Genomic DNA, 21877 nt, shown 5'->3' with positions numbered 1-21877 from the left:
GAAGTGGGGGGTGACTCTAGAGACGGGGGGGTGACTAGAGAGGGGGCAGCGTTGCCTAATGGTTAGAGAAGCGGGTTTGTGACCGGAAGGTCGCCGGTTCGATCCCCGGGACCGGCAGGAAAAACCTGCCGCTGAAGTGCCCTTGAGCAAGGCACTTAACCCTCAACTGCTCCAGTGGAGTTGCTCAGGCCAATAGTGTCGGACTGTGGTTGTACTGGGCAGCTCCCAGGTATGAATGGAACTGTGTGAATGTGAAACAGGGCGTAGCTGAAAAAGAGCATCTGTGCTCAGCGAACCTACCCTGGGTAAATAAAGGTTAAACAAAAACAAAGAGGGGGGTGAGGCGGTAAATAAAGTTTGCTTTTGGAGACATTTAGCACATTTCCCGGTAAGCTAATATGACATGTTTGGTATCAATGCAAGATTCATACGATTGATAGATGAGAATTAGGCTGTAGAGTCACAGAGGAAGGCTGTGCTTCTCTTTTAAATCATTCTGCAGGCTGTAGTCACAGAGGAAGGCTGTGCTTCTCTTTTAAATCATTCTGCAGGCTGGCAGGCTGTAAAGTCACAGAGGAAGGCTGTGCTTCTCTGGCCTCAGCTCTGGGCTCCAACCCCTCCCACCTGAGAGAGCTGGACCTGAGCTTCAATCACCCAGGAGACTTGGGAACAAAGCTGCTCTCCGATAGACTGAACGACCCGAATTGTACACTGGAGAAACTCAAGTTAGTGCAGTGCACATACTGTTATGCATGGGGAATTATTACTTTGAGCAATATTATTAATCTAGTTACTTTCATAGCCACGCTGAAGGTCCCTGGTTCAACATCTGTTCTTCTCTCTTCACAGTTTGGACCATGATGAGGAGCACTGGATCAACCCACAGCTGCTGAAGAAATGTAAGGATTTGACATGTTTGATCATTTTACTCATCAACATTTTTTATTGTTTTGACAGAACAATGGTGGACCGTATAAAGAGCAGCTACACACATGATCATTTTGGTGGCATGTTGCTGCGCTAGTGCTTGATAATAGGCTTGTTTGAGATGACTGATTGCTCACCGCGAAAATAGCAACACGTTCTCATCAGAAAACGTAAAAAAAGTACTAATTTACCACAGGAAAAAAGGTACATGTACATTATGTTATAACCACAAGTAATAAAATAAGTATCGGCGAAAGTCCATAACAAACAACTCGACCAGGAGTCGAACAAACAATGATTATGATCACGGGCGAGTTCTCTCACCACTAGACACCCACGCTGATACAAACACAGCAATACTATGATGAAGATTCATTTGAACCTTTAACGGTTATGCTTAAGATAGAAAATTAGTGTAAAGGTTATGGTTAATTTAAGGTAATAGTGTGGCTATGTTTTTGAATTTTTTATTTTATTCGATTTTATTAGGAAAAAGTATCATACAGGGCTCGAAATTAACTTTTTTACTTGGTAGCACTGGTGCTCCCAACTTCAAAAGGTTTGGAGCACCAGCAAAAATTTAGGAGCACCAGCAAAGATTTAGGACCACCCACCAAAATGTAAGGAGCACCAACAATATAAAATTATATGTAATCAGGGCCTGGAATTAACTTTTTGACTCACCGGCCAGTGGTAGATGGGGAAAATCTACCCGCCAAGTATATTTCTTACCGGCCCAAGAAAAAACACATTTTTGTGTCACATATATATCAAATGTAAAGACTAACTCAAAAGATAACACACATATACTGTACATATGACACATATAACGATATATAATAATAATAATAATAATAATAATAATAATAATAATAATAATAATAATAATAATAATAATAATAATAATAATAATAATAATAATAATAATAATAATAATAATAATAATAATAATGCAGGACCTCTTTAGGGGTCTTTATTCGGCATGCAACGAACTGGACATGCAATGGGAGCGGCACACACACACTGGGATACACACACACACACACGTGCATTGTCTTTTTCTCAGTCGCCGATGCGATTGAGTCTCTGCACTTGACCCATCCCGTCTATGTGTACATGTAAGTAAGTACCGATAACTTAATATAACGTTCAGAAACAGCAGCAGTCTTTCAAGTGTATTTAAAGGTATGTGCTTGTTTGTCAGGTATATGTACAGAGATCAGTACAGTACAGGTAGTGCAGGAATACTTGCATGATTGACGGCCTTTATGGTGGTTGTATTCCATTGGATGTCCTTTTCTGTACAGTTGCACATTGCTGTACTCCACCCAGTAGGTATGGGAGTTTTCCGTTATTTGTCATGTTTTCAAACTCTCTTTGGGTGTTTGCAATTCATGGGAAGTCTCTAATATCTTGGTACAGTGGGCAGGTTGTTAGAAAGTGTAGCTCTGACATGGCTGTTAGCCTAGCCACAGAGGGTCTTGAGGAGAGGCGCCGATTTAATCCGGGATACAGAGATGCAGCCAATGTGACAATGGCTCTGTTCATGGTCACGAATGGATTCCAGCTTCATTGATTTACTACCGATGACAAACGTGTTGTTTCTGTTTTTCCTTTTGACATACTTGCGGCACACAGAACAACTCATCACTACAGCCCAGCGTCATACTGTAGCCAGTCTCTTGAAACACCGCTATCTCCAAACTACCACTCCTCTCGAAACTTTCTTTTGTTAGGTGGTCTCGCTCTCGCTGCCGCGGTGGGTTTTCTTTTTAGCCGTCGGCTTACTCCTTCCATAGTTCCACATATTTGTAACCCATTTAACGTTATAGCAGCCAACGCTAGCTCCCTACAGTGCAAGCAGGCGCCACGGGCAGTCAGGACAGAAGAGTAGCGGATGTGACGTCGGTAAACAAGCCACAAATTAGGCCTGTCGTAAGACCAAAACACACCACAGTTTTAATTATTTTACATTACTATTTTGTTACCCGCCACATGGCGGACAGCAGTGGTGCGTTATTGAAATCAACTGGGATTGCACGCACCTAATGGCGCCACGTGCACGCGCGCTCCTGGCGCGTGCGCGCGATCCCGCGAATGCGCATTTAATGTCCCCTCGCTTGAGCACAGACTACAGACAGTGCCTAATTGCCTCTACGAATGGAATGTAACACATGTCATTCACAACAAGTTAGGTGTGAATGTATCTGAGAACGTATTTAACACACCTGACGACCGGCGCTATTGATATGCAAATAGCGAGTACTTATCTGGGCTTGCACGTAGTGCACCCCCGTCCCATGAAGAACGCATGCCTGGCGGACAGACCACGAAAGGGAGTGATTGAAGGCTAATCTTAACTAATCTAAAATCAGCATTAAAGGTAAGAACGTCAAGCTCATGTTTGATTGGTTAGAATGGTCACTGTCAACTCACAAGGCACATACTGAGTGTACAAACTAGCAAATGTACAGAGAAAGGGACGTTCGGGGAGGGGGGGAGGAGGTCGCACCAGAACAATTATTTGCACTCGCACAAATGCTCCCAATTATTATCTTAGTCTGACATAATCGTAATAGTCTTGTTGTGATTTGTTCTTTTGAACCTGATAAGGGCTCTGTCTCTACTCCTGATGGACTCCAATATCTCCTGAGTAATTTAGTTTGGCAGTGTTCTGCTTTACCCCAATGTGTTTAATTGGAGCCAGTAAATCCAGCACTGATAGAAATGTCTCTTTAAAGAGATTCCATGCCTCATCTTCGTCTTTACTGCTCAGTATGTCCATCCAATTTATCTCACTCAGTGATTCAATAAAGTGGTCTTTTGAATAGTGTTTCATTGTCCTTGTTTTTACATAATCCCTTTGAGCGTGGGGAGCTTTAGTGCGTTTGCGGGTACAATATAACCATATGCTCACTGAGGCCATAGGCTAACACTCCTGACTGGCTAATCTTCTCTGAATCAGATACCACGATCAGATCTAAAGTTGTTCTACTGCTGACACAAATACGCGTTGGTTCTTTTATCAGTTAGGATTAGGGTTAAGTTATAGTTAGTTTAAGGTAACAGTGTGGTTAAGGTAACAGTGTGGTTAGGGTTAAGGTTAGTTTAAGGTAACAGTGTGGTTAAGGTTAGTTTAAGGTAATAGTGTGGTTAGGGTTATGGTTAGTTTACAGTGACAGTGTGGTTAAGGTTAGGGTTTGGGTGAGGCTATCAGAAAAGTGTGTCTCTGTAGTCTTGAGGTAAAGGCATGCGAGTGTCCAGGGTTCATCTTAGTTTCCCGTTGTTCATCTTAGTCTGAAGCCTAGTAAGCCTGATATCTCCCTTAGTCTGAAGCCTAGTAAGCCTGATATCTCCCTTAGTCTGAAGCCTAGTAAGACTAATATCTCCCTTAGTCTGAAGCCTAGTAATCCTGATATCTCCCTTAGTCTGAAGCCTAGTAAGACTAATATCTCCCTTAGTCTGAAGCCTAGTAAGACTAATATCTCCCTTAGTCTGAAGCCTAGTAATCCTGATATCTCCCTTAGTCTGAAGCCTAGTAAGACTAATATCTCCCTTAGTCTGAAGCCTAGTAAGCCTGATATCTCCCTTAGTCTGAAGCCTAGTAATCCTGATATCTCCCTTAGTCTGAAGCCTAGTAAGACTAATATCTCCCTTAGTCTGAAGCCTAATCCTGATATCTCCCTTAGTCTGAAGCCTAGTAAGACTAATATCTCCCTTAGTCTGAAGCCTAGTAAGACTAATATCTCCCTTAGTCTGAAGCCTAGTAAGACTAATATCTCCCTTAGTCTGAAGCCTAGTAAGCCTGATATCTCCCTTAGTCTGAAGCCTAGTAATCCTGATATCCCTTAGTCTGAAGCCTAGTAAGACTAATATCTCCCTTAGTCTGAAGCCTAATCCTGATATCTCCCTTAGTCTGAAGCCTAGTAAGACTAATATATCCCTTAGTCTGAAGTCTAGTAAGCCTGATATCTCCCTTAGTCTGAAGCCTAGTAATCCTGATATCTCCCTTAGTCTGAAGCCTAGTAAGACTAATATCTCCCTTAGTCTGAAGCCTAGTAAGCCTGATATATCCCTTAGTCTGAAGCCTAATCCTGATATCTCCCTTAGTCTGAAGCCTAGTAAGACTAATATCTCCCTTAGTCTGAAGCCTAGTAAGACTAATATCTCCCTTAGTCTGAAGCCTAGTAAGACTAATATCTCCCTTGGTCTGAAGCCTAATCCTGATATCTCCCTTAGTCTGAAGCCTAGTACGACTAATATCTCCCTTAGTCTGAAGCCTAGTAAGCCTGATGGCTCCCTTAGTCTGAAGCCTAGTAAGACGAATATCTCCCATTAGTCTGAAGCCTAGTAAGACTAATATCTCCCTTAGTCTGAAGCCTAGTAAGCCTGATATCTCCCTTAGTCTGAAGCCTAGTAAGACTAATATCTCTGGTTAATAACATCTGGTTGATGTGCGGTTTCCCATGTGGGGGACCAGGTTCAGATCCATGTTGTTACACACAGACCCACAGCAATTGTATGAAGTGTAATATTTCTATCTGATTTAACAGGATTAAAAAAGTAGAGTTTTAGTCACCAAACATGTGTGTGAGCTTGTAAACTTGTGTGGATGAAAACACAGAGACTCAAACACTGGATGCTTCACACACACACACACACACACACACACACACACACACACACACACACACACGCAAAGAGACTCTCACACCGGATGCTTCACACACACACGCACACACACAAAGAGACTCACACCGGAAGCTACACACACAGACACACACCGGATGCTACACACACACACACACACACACACACACACACACACACACACACACGCAAAGAGACTCTCACACCGGAAGCTACCCACATAGACACACCAGATGCTTCACACACACACACACACACACACACACAGACACAGACACAGACACACACAGACACACGCCACACACACACACACACACTTTGTTACATGTCTGGCTGTGTGACGTCAACTTGTCAGCATGAAATAACCGCACCAGGATAGCTTAGCAAGTAGATAATCAGACGTTGTCGCTTTTGGAATTTACTCCACACCCATTTATTATTAAAAACATTGAATCAGGGCTATGAAATTACAATGCCTGGTCATACAGCATTCATTCAATGTACATAATCAACAAATAGTTTTCACAGACACAAGCCACATCGTTGAGAAGCATCCAGCTGCACAGCCGGAGAGCAAGGCTCCCAGGGCCGCGCTTTGGGGGCCGCGCTGTGAGGTCCGCGCTGTGGTTGGAGTATTGCGGCTTGGTCTCTGTGCACGAGACTGTGAGGAACGTGCGAAAACAATCGAAAGTAAGTAACGTTAGTGCATAACTAACACTTTAATAACTAAAAAGGAATATAAATATAGGAGAATTTGACAACCAAATTAACTATGATGGCGCAAGGGATTGAGATATAATAATTATTGTGTCTAATGGCACTGACTTCAACGACCGTAGCCTAAGTATTAACCTGCAAAACTAATCGTTAGTCCAACATTAGTTTAACGTTCTGTTATATTTCAATTGCCTTACTTACTTACTGCCTAAATATATGGTAACGGTATACTCTTGCTATACAGTATGTGGATATGATAAGTAAATGTATGATAAGATATGATGAAGTAAATAAGGAATGGTGAATATTACATGTATGTGTATACTGGATATTAACAGCAGTATTATAGGCATACAGCAGTATTGTACAGCAGTATTGTACAGCCAGCAATATTATACATTATTATACATGACTATTCTATGCAAGTAGGCTATGTCTAAGCTATTTTACAGTATTATACACGACCTATGTGCAATATGCATAAGACTATGAGCTATATGTGGGTATGTCAGGTTGTCTTGTGGTCAAAGTTATGTATGTGGAATCGTATAAGAATGTTCAATTTGACCAATTAGGCCCTTTCTTTTTCTAGATGCATATCACCATTAAAAATGGTGAATCTTGATGCACCACATGCTGCCAGCACTTTCATTGCCCTTTCTGCAATACATCCTTATTCAAACGAACAAGGTTGAGAGGTCCATTTTAAGCAGGCAGTTTCCTATGAAGGTAAAGTTGGCCAACATTCTCTGGGAAATGCAAATGGGTTTACAGTAGAGACCATTAGAGAAATTAATCAAAACTAACCCTTCTGTGATGTCTGTGGCAGGTAATAGGTATATGATTCAGATGTTGTAGCATATTCAATTGACAAATGATCTCTCTCTCTCTCTCTCTCTCTCTCTCTCTCTCTCTCTCTCTCTCTCTCTCTCTCTCTCTCTCTCTCTCTCTCTCTCTCTCTCTCTCTCTCTCTCTCTCTCTCTCTCTCTCTCTCTCTCTCTCTCTCTCAGGGGAAGGAGTCCAGCTGGCACTGCATAGCTGTTCCTCCATCCATCCACCTATCTATTCTTCCCTACCTCCTTGTCAATAAAAAAATATAAACAAATAAAGCCGTTCCGTCCTCTGAGCTTTTAAAATTGACAAACTGGTTTAGGCAACTTAGATCACAAGTCAGTTTTGGGAAAGTTATGTGAACACAGAAGAGCTTGTGATAACGGCTGCAGTGGCTACTTTTGTGTTATATTGTTAAGATATTGTGTGAGCAAATACAAATAAAAATACATTTTATGAAGTATAGTTAATATAACTATATATTAATTTGAATGTAATGTATTAATGTATACTAACTATACATAATATTTTTAATTAATGTATAGTTAATTTACTCATACAGTATGCACATCCTCTGGCCTGTTTGTAGAACTTCCCTGTGTTGTTGACAAAGCTAAACCCTATTGATATGAAGTCGAATGGGAACATGAGAGGATTCAAGATTCAAGATTGTTTATTGTCATGTGCACAGTTAAACAGACAGTTTGCCATACAATGAAAATCTTACTTTGCTAGTCTCTGTTCAGTATTGCACTACTGAGTTATTTGCTGCTATGTTTCAATATAATAATAATAAGAAGAAGAAGAATTATAATTAATACTTTTGAGTTTTTATTTGTTAGCATGGAAAAGCAAAGAAACGTGATTGTCAGTTGTGTATACAGAGCTCCAGATTCAGCATTGAAGGACTGCATGGAGGTGTTATTTGCCCAGACTCAGAAGGTTACATTCATCTGCGGGGATAAATCACTGTACATTCTATATTGCTCACTAATAAATACTACCATATCTGAACTACTGTGTGGAGATTTGGGGTAACACTTATAAAAGTAACTTAAAACCATTATGCACACTACAAAAAAGAGCAATTGGGATTATCAATAAGGTAGGATATCTGGAACACACAAACACACTGTTTTTAAAATCACATGCCATGAAACTCAGGGACCTGGCTGAATTTAAGACTGCACAAATCATGTTTAAAGCACGAAACAATTCACTCCCGGGTTACTTTTCGATCGCGTGACATTGTTCAGAAAGTTTGGTGCACTTGACAAATCGCTGTGTGAAAGCAAACCGAACCAAATTAAGAATGCAACCTAACTGCACCCCCCCCCCCCCAGTGACAAACATGGCACTCTGCACCTAAATAATAATGTAATAAAAACGTGGGTTATATCATTAGCAGGGAAAACTGCTGTTTGTCAAAATGCCCTTCAATAACCAACTGCACAGCCGGGGTACAAAAGAGTAACAACTGTATTAGATAAAAGCACCAATGATGATCAGATCATAGTTACAGGGGACACGGGGTTAATAATCAGGCACCGTAAAGTGCTTCTGTTATAAGTAACTGATCACAGTCGATATACAACAATATGGAACACACAATAGTGGATACAATGTAAAATGGGTTAGGGTCATTACAGGGTTAATGCCCAATCGCCTCTACGAGCGGAACGTAACACATTTCATTCACCAGTTTCGCAGAATGTATCTGAGAAGAAGGTATTTGAACACGTGACGACCGGCCGCGTTGTTATGCAAAGTGGTGCGCGTGCAGCGCGTTCCTGTGTGCACGCGCGCGCGCACCAATAATGACCCGCGTGGGTCCCTGGCTGCTGCTCCTCCTGACGTCATCACCCGCGCTCACTCACTCGCGTCACAATAACAACACAAATATAATAATGCGCACATGTTGTGTGTGTGTGACTGTTACAACTTCTGATTAGTCATCATCACTTTTATTTGTTATTTCTTGTTTAGATGACCGTCGACTCACAATGGATCCCAACACAGTAAGTGAGTGGATCTTACTGTCCGAGGGGAACAGAAGAGCGAGGGCGACACCTGAGCCGCAGACATATCCTGATCACCCGGAGAGATTTGACCGCAGTCGGAGTCCTGAAGTGCTGTGTGGAGAGAGTCTGACTGGACGCTGCTACTGGGAGGTAGAGGTCGAGGGAGGTGGTGATGTAGGAGTGGCGTACGGGAGCATCGACAGGAAAGAAGAGCGAGTGGACTGGAGGGACAGAAGCAGCAGCGACAAGCTCTGGTTCTGTGAGATTTATCCTGTCGAGGCTGGTTCTGTCTTTGTTTTCAATCACAACCGTGGAGAAGACCCCGTGTTAGTCCCGGGTCCCCGCCTCCCCCTCTACAGACTCGGAGTGTATCTGGACTGGCCCGCTGGCATCCTGGCATTCTACCAGGTCTCCGCTGATGACGACACACTGACCCACCTTCACACCCACAACACCACGTTCACTGAACCCCTCTACCCGTGGTTTAACCCCAATATCGAGGAGGGGGTGACCTTGTGCAGAGCATACCAGAGTAATGACGTGAGTATTTCTGTTGGCATCTTCCTGACCTGCATATACACTGTATATATCATTGTCAAATTAAGTGTTGATAGCGTGGATTAGTTACCATGAAGAGATGCTATAGCATTGAACGAATGAATGAATGAATGAAAACTTTATTTAACAGATTGCAGAATGGGTACAATACAGTACGGCTCAATACACACAATTGTTAAGGGGATGCAGACCAGAGAAAGACGTTTGTCTTGTTTACATCAGGGTCCCCCATTTTCAATTCATAGTGTAATAATAATGTGTAATTGTGTAGTGTGTAATTACTGAGAAAGTTGCCATCGTTAATATAGTACGGTACTTTGATTTAAATGTCTCAAGCTATAATCTTCTGTGCAATAATATACATTTCCTTCGTTTTTTTTTTTTTTTTTTTTTTTTTTACATTTAAAAAAAAATTATAAACCTTTGGACATTTTCCCCGGAGACAACCGAATGAAACCAATAGATAAGAGGTTGCTGTTACAATGTCATAAAGATAATAAAACTGGGATTGCACTCGCTATTTGCATATCAATAGCGCCGGTCGTCAGGTGTGTTAAATACGACCGGCGCTATTGATATGTAAATAGCGAGTACTTATCTGGGCTTGCACTTAGTGCGCCCCCGTCCCATGAAGAACGCATGCCTGGAGACAACCGAATGAAACCAATAGATAAGAGATATGTCATAAAGATAATAAAACCCCACGTTATCAAAATAGATTTGACTGTGACGTATGGGAATTCTACTTTGGTCAAACTTTAGCACAGTATTGATGTTGGTATCTTTTAGAAAACAACACGTTCTGTTCCTTTTTTGTATTCCAGTCCTGGACGAGCTTCACACCTGACGTGTCAACTGTCTCTACAAGCACCGTATACAAGTAACCACATTTTAATACAGGCTCTTCTGTTTCCCCTGCCCTTCAAGACGTTAACATTTGAATCTGTACAAATTCTAAATAACAATTTACTTTGAATTGCCATACTTGGTTTGAATGACTTATATGTTATAGAAAGTGGAGTATACACACACAGTAAATTTCGCAGAGTAGATTTTACTCAAACTGAGTACATTTTACTCAAACTGAGTAACATTTTAGTAAGTTTGAGTAGTAGTAGTTGAGTAGTTTGAGTAAAATTTACTCTGCAAAATTTACTCTGTGAAATTTACTGTGCACTAAGCCTAATATCTCCCTTGGTCTGAAGCCTATAAGACTAATCTCCCTTAGGCTGATGCCTAGTAAGACTAATATCTCACTTAGTCTGAAGCCTAGTAAGCCTAAAATCTCACTTAGTCTGAAGCCTAGTAAACCAGACCCACAGCAACTGTATGAAGTGTGATATTTGTATTTGATTTATCAAGATTAAATAAGTAGAGTTTTAGTCACCAAACATGCATGTTGTGAGAGTGTACCTCTCTGCTGTTCCAAGAACTATAGCTATTCAGATAGAGCCCTAATGTTTCATGGCTTTAGAAAGGAACTTAACTTCAATTTGAGCAAAGCTTGGATGTGTTCTCTATTGCACGTGTGCCTATATTGGGACAGAATTATTGGACTGGAGGAACTGAATATATTGCTATCATTATTAAACGTCAGTTTCTGCATCACTGTAGGGAAAACAGACATTAGTATAAATCTGATTCTTTGGTTATAACCTGCATCTGAATCGTTCTGATACAGGTGTTCCTATGGTGTCTCAGGTTCAGGTTATATAAACACACATACTAATAATTATAGAGCCAACGTTATAGTTGTTTGAATCTTTGCCCCAGATTCAGGTTATATAAAAACAGATGGTATATAAAGCCAACATCATGTAATCTTTCTAATACAGCAGTTACTATTGTGTGCCCCAGGTCCAGGTTGCCCAGTGCAGGTGTGTTCGAGTGTGATTCCACAGGGCTGGTGTTTGGAGTGGAGGGGGAGAGGGAGGTGCAGTACGAGACCGTCCAATGGGACGAGAGCCTCCTCAAGTCAGCTGGCATGACTCCTGCAGGTCCTCTGTTCAGGATCCAGTGTCCTCAGGGCTCTGTCTCCCAGCTACAGCTCCCACACTGTTTAACTTCAGATTCAGGTAAGTCAGTGTTTGTTGATGACAGATTGCTAATTATTTGCACATTATTAATCTAATAACCTTATGAAACGGTAGCACTTTGGGCGACATTGTTGACATGACATTATACATAGGAAAACTATATAATGCCCCAAGTCTTCATACAGTACACTCACAATATTTGAATAGATGAGATTCAAAACACAATGTTTATTATATATTAATAACAACAACAGTTTGACACAGTGTTAGGATGCATCTCAAATGGATATTCGGGGTCTCAGCTTTCATTGATATTTGGTGATTATTTGAAGAATATAACTGACATTTATTAAATCAATGATTTAATTAATAGATTTTTACCAATGCAAGGAATGCACAGGAATGTGCCTTAAGGCCCTCCCATAGTCGAGCGGACCATACACGGAGCAAACTCCCGCGGGCTCAAAGCGGACCGAAAGGGTACTCAAAGCAGACCCACAGCAGAGTCCAAGTGCGAAGCTCCTATTTTCTGACGTGCGGACGTCTGCGGTGCCCACTTGGTGTCACACAAACTGGCGTGAGGTGTAAACTGGTGTAAACTGGCGCGAGACATGTAGGAAATTGGTCCACGGAGATCCGCTCGACTATGAAAGCTCAAAGAGTCCAGTGGACCTCCGCAGAGTCCAGTCCGTGTACAGTCCGCTCGATTATGGTAGCACCTTTAGGGATACTCAGTACACTCAGCACATAGGTCTGCTGTCAAACAATACACTCAGCACATAGGCCTACTGTCAGACAATACACTCAGTACATAGCCCTGCTGTCAGACAATACACTCAGTACATAGGCCTGGTGTCAGACAATACACTCAGTACATAGGCCTGCTGTCAAACAATACACTCAGTACATAGGTCTGCTGTCAAACAATACACTCAGCACATAGGTCTGCTGTCATACAATACACTCAGTACATAGGTCTGCTGTCAAACAATACACTCAGCACATAGGTCTGCTGTCATACAATACACTCAGTACATAGGCCTGGTGTCAAACAATACACTCAGCACATAGGTCTGCTGTCATACAATACACTCAGTACATAGGCCTGCTGTCAAACAATACACTCAGTACATAGGCCTGCTGTCAAACAATACACTCAGCACATAGGTCTGCTGTCATACAATACACTCAGTACATACTATAGGCCTGCTGTCACACAATACACTCAGTACATACTATAGGTCTGCTGTCACACTATACACTCAGCACATACTATAGTCCTGCTGTCACACTATACACTCAGCACATACTATAGGCCTGCTGTCACACAATACACTCAGCACATACTATAGGCCTGCTGTCACACTATATACTCAGCACAAGGGTCTGTTTGCCCTATCGGTTATATTGTGCGTTACAACAAATATATTATTTGAATCTGAATATATACTATGAGTAAAAGTAAACAGTATACACAAGGTGCAGTATACACAAGGTACCCTAACTGGCATGATATACGTCATACGTTGTAGTCCGTGCAGGTTTTGGTGGTTAAGAGTCAGACATTCCTAGTAATGCATAATACAAAAACAATAGAGAAACAGAGGTATGAAACAACGTACAACATACGTACAGCATACGTGATCACAGAGGTATGAAGCAACATTTCTGTTGTCCTCCACAGCGCTGTCCTGCGATTATCTGTCGTTAGCTGTCGTCCACATCACCGATGATGGGTTGATGACCATCTTGGAGCCGCTGAGGATTACCCGGACTCACGTGGTGGTGAACGTACCACACCTCTCCTTCTTTGGTTTGACATGGCGGCTCCTCGAAGGGATGTTCCCCTCACTTCGATCAATGAGCAGCCAGATTCTGCTCCTCGTCCGACCACCAGGGCATGAACACAAAGTACTGGACGTGTTTCTGCTGCCGAGCAACGTGCTACATAAAGACGTAAGTTAGGGTCCAGTTAGGGTACCTTGTGTATACTGTTTACTCGTACTCTTAGTATACATTCAGATTCTAATTCTGTATTGCCTATTGTAACATATAATATTACCGGGGAGGGAACGGGGTGGGAGTGAGGTGGGAACGGAGAGGGAACGGGGGGAGGGATAGATAGATAGATAGATAGATAGATACTTATTAATCCCCTTGGGGAAATTCAGGTATCCAGTAGCATCTCAGTCAGTTGACGGACAATAGAGAGCGATAAAAAAGGACAACCAATGCAACAAACAAACAATGAAGGTCAGTGCTGAAATAAAAAGTTCCAATGAATTAAATAAATAAATGGTGAGCTGTCATTCAGGTACGTGATCTATGTCTGGACAATCTACCATTTGATTATGAACAACGATCTAACATCTACCTCTCGGGCGACGCGGGGGATGCGCTATCCTTGCGGAGTGTCGGGGCTGGAGCGGCGGACCTGGCGGCGTCTCTATATTAATCCCAGCCGAAGAGTGCAAGAGCGCTTCCGCATTCTTCGCCGCGCATGCGCATGAGGTCCTCGCTTAGTTCAGACGCCCCATTCAACACGGTTAATCACAAACTCGAAACTCCGTTAAGCTCCAGAGAGAGAGGCTGAAACCCACAGTTCTTGCCCGACGGATGGGAGCCGAATCGCGGATCCGAGTTTTCTGATGAATAGCCCCAAAACATGGAGGTCGCGAACGGCGCCGGCTTCACTGACCAGAGCTCACAACAGGATACACAACAAGGTGCACTACATATAACCTCATCGCATGCACCTTGTTGTGTATCCTGTTTATTTTTCGTCATTATTATATTCAGAGTTAATTATATTGTTTACACTGTCTTTCTTCTATTATAACCCTGCCCATTCCCAAATCATATTCAGAAAGTATCACAGAGACTTCTATTGACCAAGGAATTAGTTATTATTAGTAAGACACAACATTTCCGTAGTAATTGACCACCAGACTCTTTCTCTTAAGGCATTAACTGGGTTAATTAATATAAATGTTATATTGTAACTGTCTAGTTACACATTGGTTCCGAAACATGTATGTTCCAGGCTGCAATTAAAACTTTGAATCTGAGAGAGCTCTGGTCAGCGAAGCCGGCGCCGTTCGCGACCTTCATGTTTTGGGGCTATTCATCAGAAAACTCGGATCCGCGATTCGGCTCCCATCCGTCGGGCAAGAACTGTGGGTTTTCAGCCTCTCTCTCTGGAGCTTAACGGAGTTTCGATTTGTGATTAACCGTGTTGAATGGGGCGTTTGAACTAAGCGAGGACCTCATGCGCATGCGCGGCGAAGAATGCGGAAGCGCTCTTGCACTCTTCGGCTGGGATTAATATAGACGCGACCTGGCGATGGAGTCGGCCGGGCGGCGCGCTTCCGTGGCGGAGAGCCCGAGCGAGGGCGTGCTGTGTCCGGGCTGCGTGTACCTGTTCCGCAACAGTAAGTGACTTCCGGGGTAGGCCTGATTGGCCCCGACAGGCACGTGACGCGGCAAACTCAGGACGCGCAACGAGGCTGCTGAGAGCTGTCGCGCGGAAATAGGCTGTCTATTGCCATTCTCTAACACAAACTCTAACCTTAACCAGCTCCTTAACAGCGCCTAAACTTAACCGTTCTAACCTTAACCAACTCCGAAACAATGCCTAACCTTAACCTTAACCTTAACCATGCCTAACCTTAACCATAGAAAGAATATTGCCATTCTCTAAGACAAACTCTAACCTTAACCAGCTCCTTAACAGCGCCTAAACTTAACCGTTCTAACCTTAACCAACTCCGAAACAATGCCTAACCTTAACCTTAACCTTAACCATGCCTAACCTTAACCGGCGAAAGAATACACGTTAAAAAAAAATCACGTAAAAAAAAAAAGATTTGATGGGATTCGAACTCACCAACAACGGACCGCAGGATCGCAGGACCGCTGCTCTGCCAGGTGAGCTATAGCGCCGAATGAGAGTCATGGCGTATTTGGACGGTTACGTAATTCCGTAAGCTCTGCCGCTCGGCTCCGCGGAGCGTGCCGCGCGGCAGAGAAAGTTGCGCGTCACGTGCCTGTCGGGGCCAATCAGGCCTACCCCGGAAGTCACTTACTGTTGCGGAACAGTTACACGCGTCCGGGCTGCGCACCTGCAACGAGCCTCGGTGTGCGGGGAGGAGCTGGCGGCGGGGGAGCTACCCGAACGAGGACTTCGGCGGCCGTGAGCGTCGGTGGAGGCCCACCCGCTGATTCCTCGGGGCAGCGGGGTGACAGCGTCCCGGAGAAAGCTCCGAACACCAAGAGTGACTTCGTAAACACTGCATGTAGTCCTAGTAGGCAAGCACCAGATGTGCCAATCAAACAAAATAGCGCGATAAGTCAACAGCGAATCAAAATGAAGAATAGAACTATAAATCCTGCAATCATCAAACGCAGAAAGCAGGACTTCTTTCAAACTGTCAATCAAGCAAAAATACTATGGGATCCAAGTGCAAAACCGAAGGGGTTACTTGGAGGCCACATAAACATTTGCAGCATCATTGGGAAATGTGAACAAATCCAACATCTCATTAAAGACTCGAATTTGGACTATTTGTGTCCGTCAGAGACCTGGCTACATAAAAACACACTGGGGGAAAAAAGTGCCTAGAAATCTGTGTGAATGGCAATATTACACAGGATGGACCTCAAATTGCAACAAGTTTTAATTCCTATTTTGTAGAGTCGGTGCAGACTCTGCAACAGAGCTCCCCTACTAATCTGAGTGTCTCCAGTGGATCAAAATCAGCCTGTCTTTGAGCTGTGTGAAATCACTGTAACAAAAGTGACAACAATTATAAATTCCTTGAAGAACTCCAAAACCAAGGATGTGTATGGTCTAAACACCATGCTACTAAAAACATTTAATGAATGCTTATCTGGACCAATATCAACTATCATAAATAGATCCTATAGTGAAGGCCGTTTTCCCAGGAGCATGGAAGGAAGCTATAATAACCCCCATCTACAGTACAAAGCAGGTAAATCCTCTGAGGTAGCTAACTATAGGCCAATTAGCATTTTACCTGTTATTTCCAAAATAGCAGAGAAACACATAGCAGAACAACTAACAAGTCACCTTAGCACCAGCTCCGTTGGACTGCACCCCATGCAGTTTGGTTTTTAGGGCAAAACACTCAACAGAGACTGCAATCTGCTTCCTCCTGGAGAATATTAAATCTAAGCTTGATAAGGGGGGAGTTGTTGCAGCCGCATTTTTAGATCTAAAGAAAGCCTTCGACACTGTGGATCATGGTGTCCTGCTCACCAAGCTTTCTCGGTACAACTTCTCCCCTAATACCATCACATACATGAAGTCTTATCTTGAAGGTAGAACTCAGAGAGTATCCTCTGCCCTTAGCTGTGGTTTTGGTGTCCCCGAAGGATCTATATTGGGACCGCTGTTGTTTAGTTTATATATTAATGATCTTCCAGCTGTATGCAATAATACGGTAATTTATGTCCATGCAGAAACCAAGCAGCAAGCTGCAAACAAGTTAACAGCGGTAATGACATCGGTCACTGAATGGTTGACTAACTCATGTCTGCATTTAAACACCAAAAAAACTGTTTGCATGTTTTTTACAAAGAGGCTGATGAATACTGTCTCACCTGATGTCTATGTCAGAGGAGAAAGGTTGACAGTTGTATCCGAATATAGATACCTTGGGATAAAAATGGACTCCAATCTTACATTTAAAAAACAAATCAAATCGGTAGTAAACAATGCAAAGTTTCACTTATCAAACTTCCGTCACATCAGAAACTCTCTGTCAACAAAAGCAGCAGCACTGTATTTTAATGCCATTATTATGTCACACTTAACATACTGTCTGACTAGCTGGACACAAGCCTCCTGTACAACACTACAATCTGTACAGGTAGTTTACCATCAGGCTGTGAAAGTTCTGGACAGGAAAACAAACAGCCACCACCATTGTTATAGCATAGCAAACCAGAACCTACTGAGCTGGGACAATCTTGTCAAATTCAAAGATGCCTGCCTTACCTATAAAATCCTACATGGCTTGGCTCCTCCCCCCCTCTGTACTTTCATAAAACAGAAAGCATCTGCTGACAGATATACCAGGTCTGTAGTCAGAGGGGACTGTGTAGTCCCAAACAGGAGGTCTGCTTTTAGTCAGACAGCCTTTTCCGTGAGAGCAGCCCACACCTGGAACAGTCTGCCAACACGGCTCAGGGAGTATCAAAGTTACATTTCATTTAAAACTAACTTAAAATCATGGTTGAGAGATGGTCAAGTGTGCGACCATTTTAACTGAGGGGTTGTATTGTAAATGTATTTTAATGTATTTATTTGTATGTATTTTAGTGTATTGTAACCTATACTGATGCCCAGGTCATGAGAGAGAGGATACTAGGAAATTTATTTTGTGTTTACTGCAGAGCGGAGGGACTGGGAGACCCATGTTACTCACTGGCTGTCAGAATGTAGAGCTATTATTTTAACATGTAGACCAGTTATTTTAACAAACGAGTGGTACACTTGTTTCTGTGAAGTACAAGCGGACACTTGTCTTGCCAACTCATAGATATAGAATAATGTATCTGAATGAATGCAACCTTCTATTTCTGTGTGCTAACTGAATCAAATTGATTAAATATAAAAAAATGTATACTAAACTATCCGATCCAATTTTTCCGGTTGAAGGTATACGCACAGCATGAGGATAGCACAAAAATCACGATCTCAGCCAGTTGTGTCCTGATCAGAGGCCAAGACTACAGTCTGAAGTGTGATCCAGAGACGTATGAACTGCAACCTGAGGTCAGCATATCCCACACACACACACACAGGCACGCACACACACACACACACACACACACACACACACACACACACACACACACACACACACACACACACACACACACACACACACACACAAACACGCACGCACGCATGTCTCCCAGTCCCTCCGCTCTGCAGTAAACAGCCATCACTGATATAGAGTGTCTGGTCAGTAACATGGGTCTCTCAGTCCCTCCACTCTGCAGTAAACAGCCATCACTGATACAGAGTGTCTGGTCAGTAACATGGGTCTCTCAGTCCCTCCGCTCTGCAGTAAACAGCCATCACTGATATAGAGTGTCTGGTCAGTAACATGGGTCTCTCAGTCCCTCCGCTCTGCAGTAAACAGCCATCACTGATATAGAGTGTCTGGTCAGTAACATGGGTCTCTCAGTCCCTCCGCTCTGCAGTAAACAGCCATCACTGATATAGAGTGTCTGGTCAGTAACATGGGTCTCTCAGTCCCTCCGCTCTGCAGTAAACAGCCATCACTGATATAGAGTGTCTGGTCAGTAACATGGGTCTCCCAGTTCCTCCACTCTGCAGTAAACAGTCATCACTGATGCAGAGTGTCTGGTCAGTAACATGGGTCTCCCAGTTCCTCCACTCTGCAGTAAACACAAAATACATTTTCCGGAATCCCGTTCTCACGTTATCCAATCAGGAGAGAGAACCCTAGATATTTTTACATTCAAGAAATCTTGCCAAGCCAAATGTTCTAACTGCACTGGCAGGTAATTTTCAACAAGCACCGCATAGACTCAGACTCAGACACATTGCATGGAATAAACTTGTAATTTAAAGGTTCAGTCCACGTGGTCCTCATTGCCAGCCGGACAGAGTGAGGACTGTGTAGACTCAATCGCAACGGCTGTGTCTATGCGGTCCTCATTCTAAACAATCGAAAATCATTAGTGCACAATTAAAGGAATATGAATTACCGGTATATAAATGTTTTATTGCTTTTGATCTATTACAATTACTTTGTCATCTGTTCTCAGAGGGAGCAGTTTCGTCAGAATTATGGACCAAATTACCATCCGACATTTGAAGTATTCATGGATCCAAACGCAAGGAAGGTTCGATTGACGATAAAGGATCCACGTTATGACGATGTTGTTTGGAAACGACTTGTTCCACTGCCAGGTAAATTCACTCCTTGAATGGAATGATCACAGTTATCAGAATTATCAGTTAAGTAATCTTTTGTTAAAATAAGTGTTAAGCAGCTCTACATTCCAACAGCCATCACTGATATATGGAGTGTCTGGTCAGTAACATGGGTCTCTCAGTCCCTCCTCTATGCAGTAAACAGACATCACTGATATATAGAGTGTCTGGTCAGTAACATGGGTCTCCCAGTCCCTCCGCTCTGCAGTAAACAGCCATCACTGATATAGTGTCTGGTCAGTAACATGGGTCTCTCAGTCCCTCCTCTATGCAGTAAACAGACATCACTGATATAGAGTGTCTGGTCAGTAACATGGGTCTCTCAGTCCCTCCTCTGTGCAGTAAACAGACATCACTGGTATAGAGTGTCTGGTCAGTAACATGGGTCTCCCAGTCCCTCCGCTCTGCAGTAAACAGCCATCACTGATATAGAGTGTCTGGTCAGTAACATGGGTCTCCCAGTCCCTCCGCTCTGCAGTAAACAGCCATCACTGATATAGAGTGTCTGGTCAGTAACATGGGTCTCCCAGTCCCTCCACTCTGCAGTAAACAGCCATCACTGATATAGAGTGTCTGGTCAGTAACATGGGTCTCTCAGTCCCTCCGCTCTGCAGTAAACAGCCATCACTGATATAGAGTGTCTGGTCAGTAACATGGGTCTCCCAGTCCCTCCGCTCTGCAGTAAACAGCCATCACTGATATAGAGTGTCTGGTCAGTAACATGGGTCTCCCAGTCCCTCCGCTCTGCAGTAAACAGCCATCACTGATATAGAGTGTCTGGTCAGTAACATGGGTCTCCCAGTCCCTCCACTCTGCACTAAACACAAAATACATTTTCTGGAATCTTGTTCTCACTTTATCCAATCAGGAGGGAGAACCCTAGATATTTTTACATTCAATAAATCTTGCCAAGCCAAATTGTCGGACCATCTTTGCAGTGTGGAGCTCTCTTTCCTGATTGGATAAAGTGAGAACGAGATACCAGGAAATGTATGTTCTGTTTGCTGCAGAGCTGAGGGACTGGGAGACCCATGTTACTGACCAGACGCTCTGTATCAGTGATGGCTGTTTACTGCAGAGCTGAGGGACTGGGAGACCCATGTTACTGACCAGACGCTCTGTATCGGTGATGGCTGTCAGAATGTAGAGCTACCGCAGTCTCAGGTCCACGTCCAACTGAACACTGAGCAGCTACTTCCACCGGGCGAACAGACTACTGACGGATAGACTCACATGAGCAGACACACACAAAAGCACCTCCAGTGACTTACACAAGCACACTTATTACACGCAGGGCCACCGCTAGGGGCGTGCGAGCAGTGCGGTCGCACAGGGCCTTGCGAGAAAGAAGGGGGGCCTCGCAAAAAAAATATATAAATTAATTTTTTTTTTAAATAAAAATAAATAGAATGTTAACACTTTAACCGCCGAAAACGCCGGACTCGTCATTCCCCGCCATGCTCATTCCGCCGAGGACGCCTTAACTCGTCTTTGATGTCAATATTTCAAAAATCTGTCATCGAAATCATATTTCCTTTCCGGGGCCCTGAGACACAAGTGTGATCTCCTCTCAACTCTCTAGCGGTTCAAGAGCGCCATCTGGTGGCCGATCGGCAGATTGCCAACCGGATATTAACCTTTGAACCAGTAGTACTCATGCAAATGTGGTCCGGCCACTCTCTATAGCTCCCGCGACTCCATCTTGAAACACTGGATAATAGATCGCTCGCCCTAACTCAATAAACAACGTTATTTGGACGTATATACTATTATACAACCTGGAAATGGATCGGGCATTTCTACATCCCATAATCGAAAACGGTCTACTCCACGCTGATCGTCCAACGGCGCGAGGAACATACGGTAAGATTCAGCGTTATATTCTAACGTGTTCAATATAAACTGCTATGATGAACATATGACCCACTCTGGATGAATCATCTAATGTTGCCCACGGAATTATAAACGATCCCCCGCCCATCCTGTCATCATCAGATCATACGTAGATCATTTTCATCTCGCGCCGATCGCTACCAAACTGTATTTCATCATCAATATAATGCATTTAGGGCTATAAATCACGTTCTGAAGAAAGCTGCAGAAAACGATAAAAACATACTTATACTTTAGACCATATTTTAGTA

The 21877-nt window shown here is 43.2% G+C and overlaps 1 protein-coding gene across 2 annotated transcripts in view; it reads left to right on the top strand.

The window, feature by feature from the left end:
* The window catches only part of LOC311231558 (NACHT, LRR and PYD domains-containing protein 3-like), a 75590-nt gene that overhangs the window by 44153 nt on the left and 9560 nt on the right, over positions 1-21877 (top strand). For both annotated transcript variants that reach the window (XM_084318181.1, XM_084318180.1), the window contains exons 7-14: positions 552-725; positions 850-899; positions 9112-9686; positions 10529-10584; positions 11562-11779; positions 13425-13696; positions 18423-18539; positions 19565-19709. In XM_084318181.1, the coding sequence (XP_084174307.1) occupies positions 552-725; positions 850-899; positions 9112-9686; positions 10529-10584; positions 11562-11779; positions 13425-13696; positions 18423-18539; positions 19565-19709 (1607 nt within the window). The remainder of the gene's footprint in view (positions 1-551; positions 726-849; positions 900-9111; positions 9687-10528; positions 10585-11561; positions 11780-13424; positions 13697-18422; positions 18540-19564; positions 19710-21877) is intronic.

Source organism: Notolepis coatsorum (assembly GCF_963971535.1).
Source record: "Notolepis coatsorum genome assembly, chromosome: 7".
Lineage (NCBI taxonomy): Eukaryota > Metazoa > Chordata > Actinopteri > Aulopiformes > Paralepididae > Notolepis > Notolepis coatsorum.
This window is presented reverse-complemented; position numbering and strand designations above follow the sequence as displayed.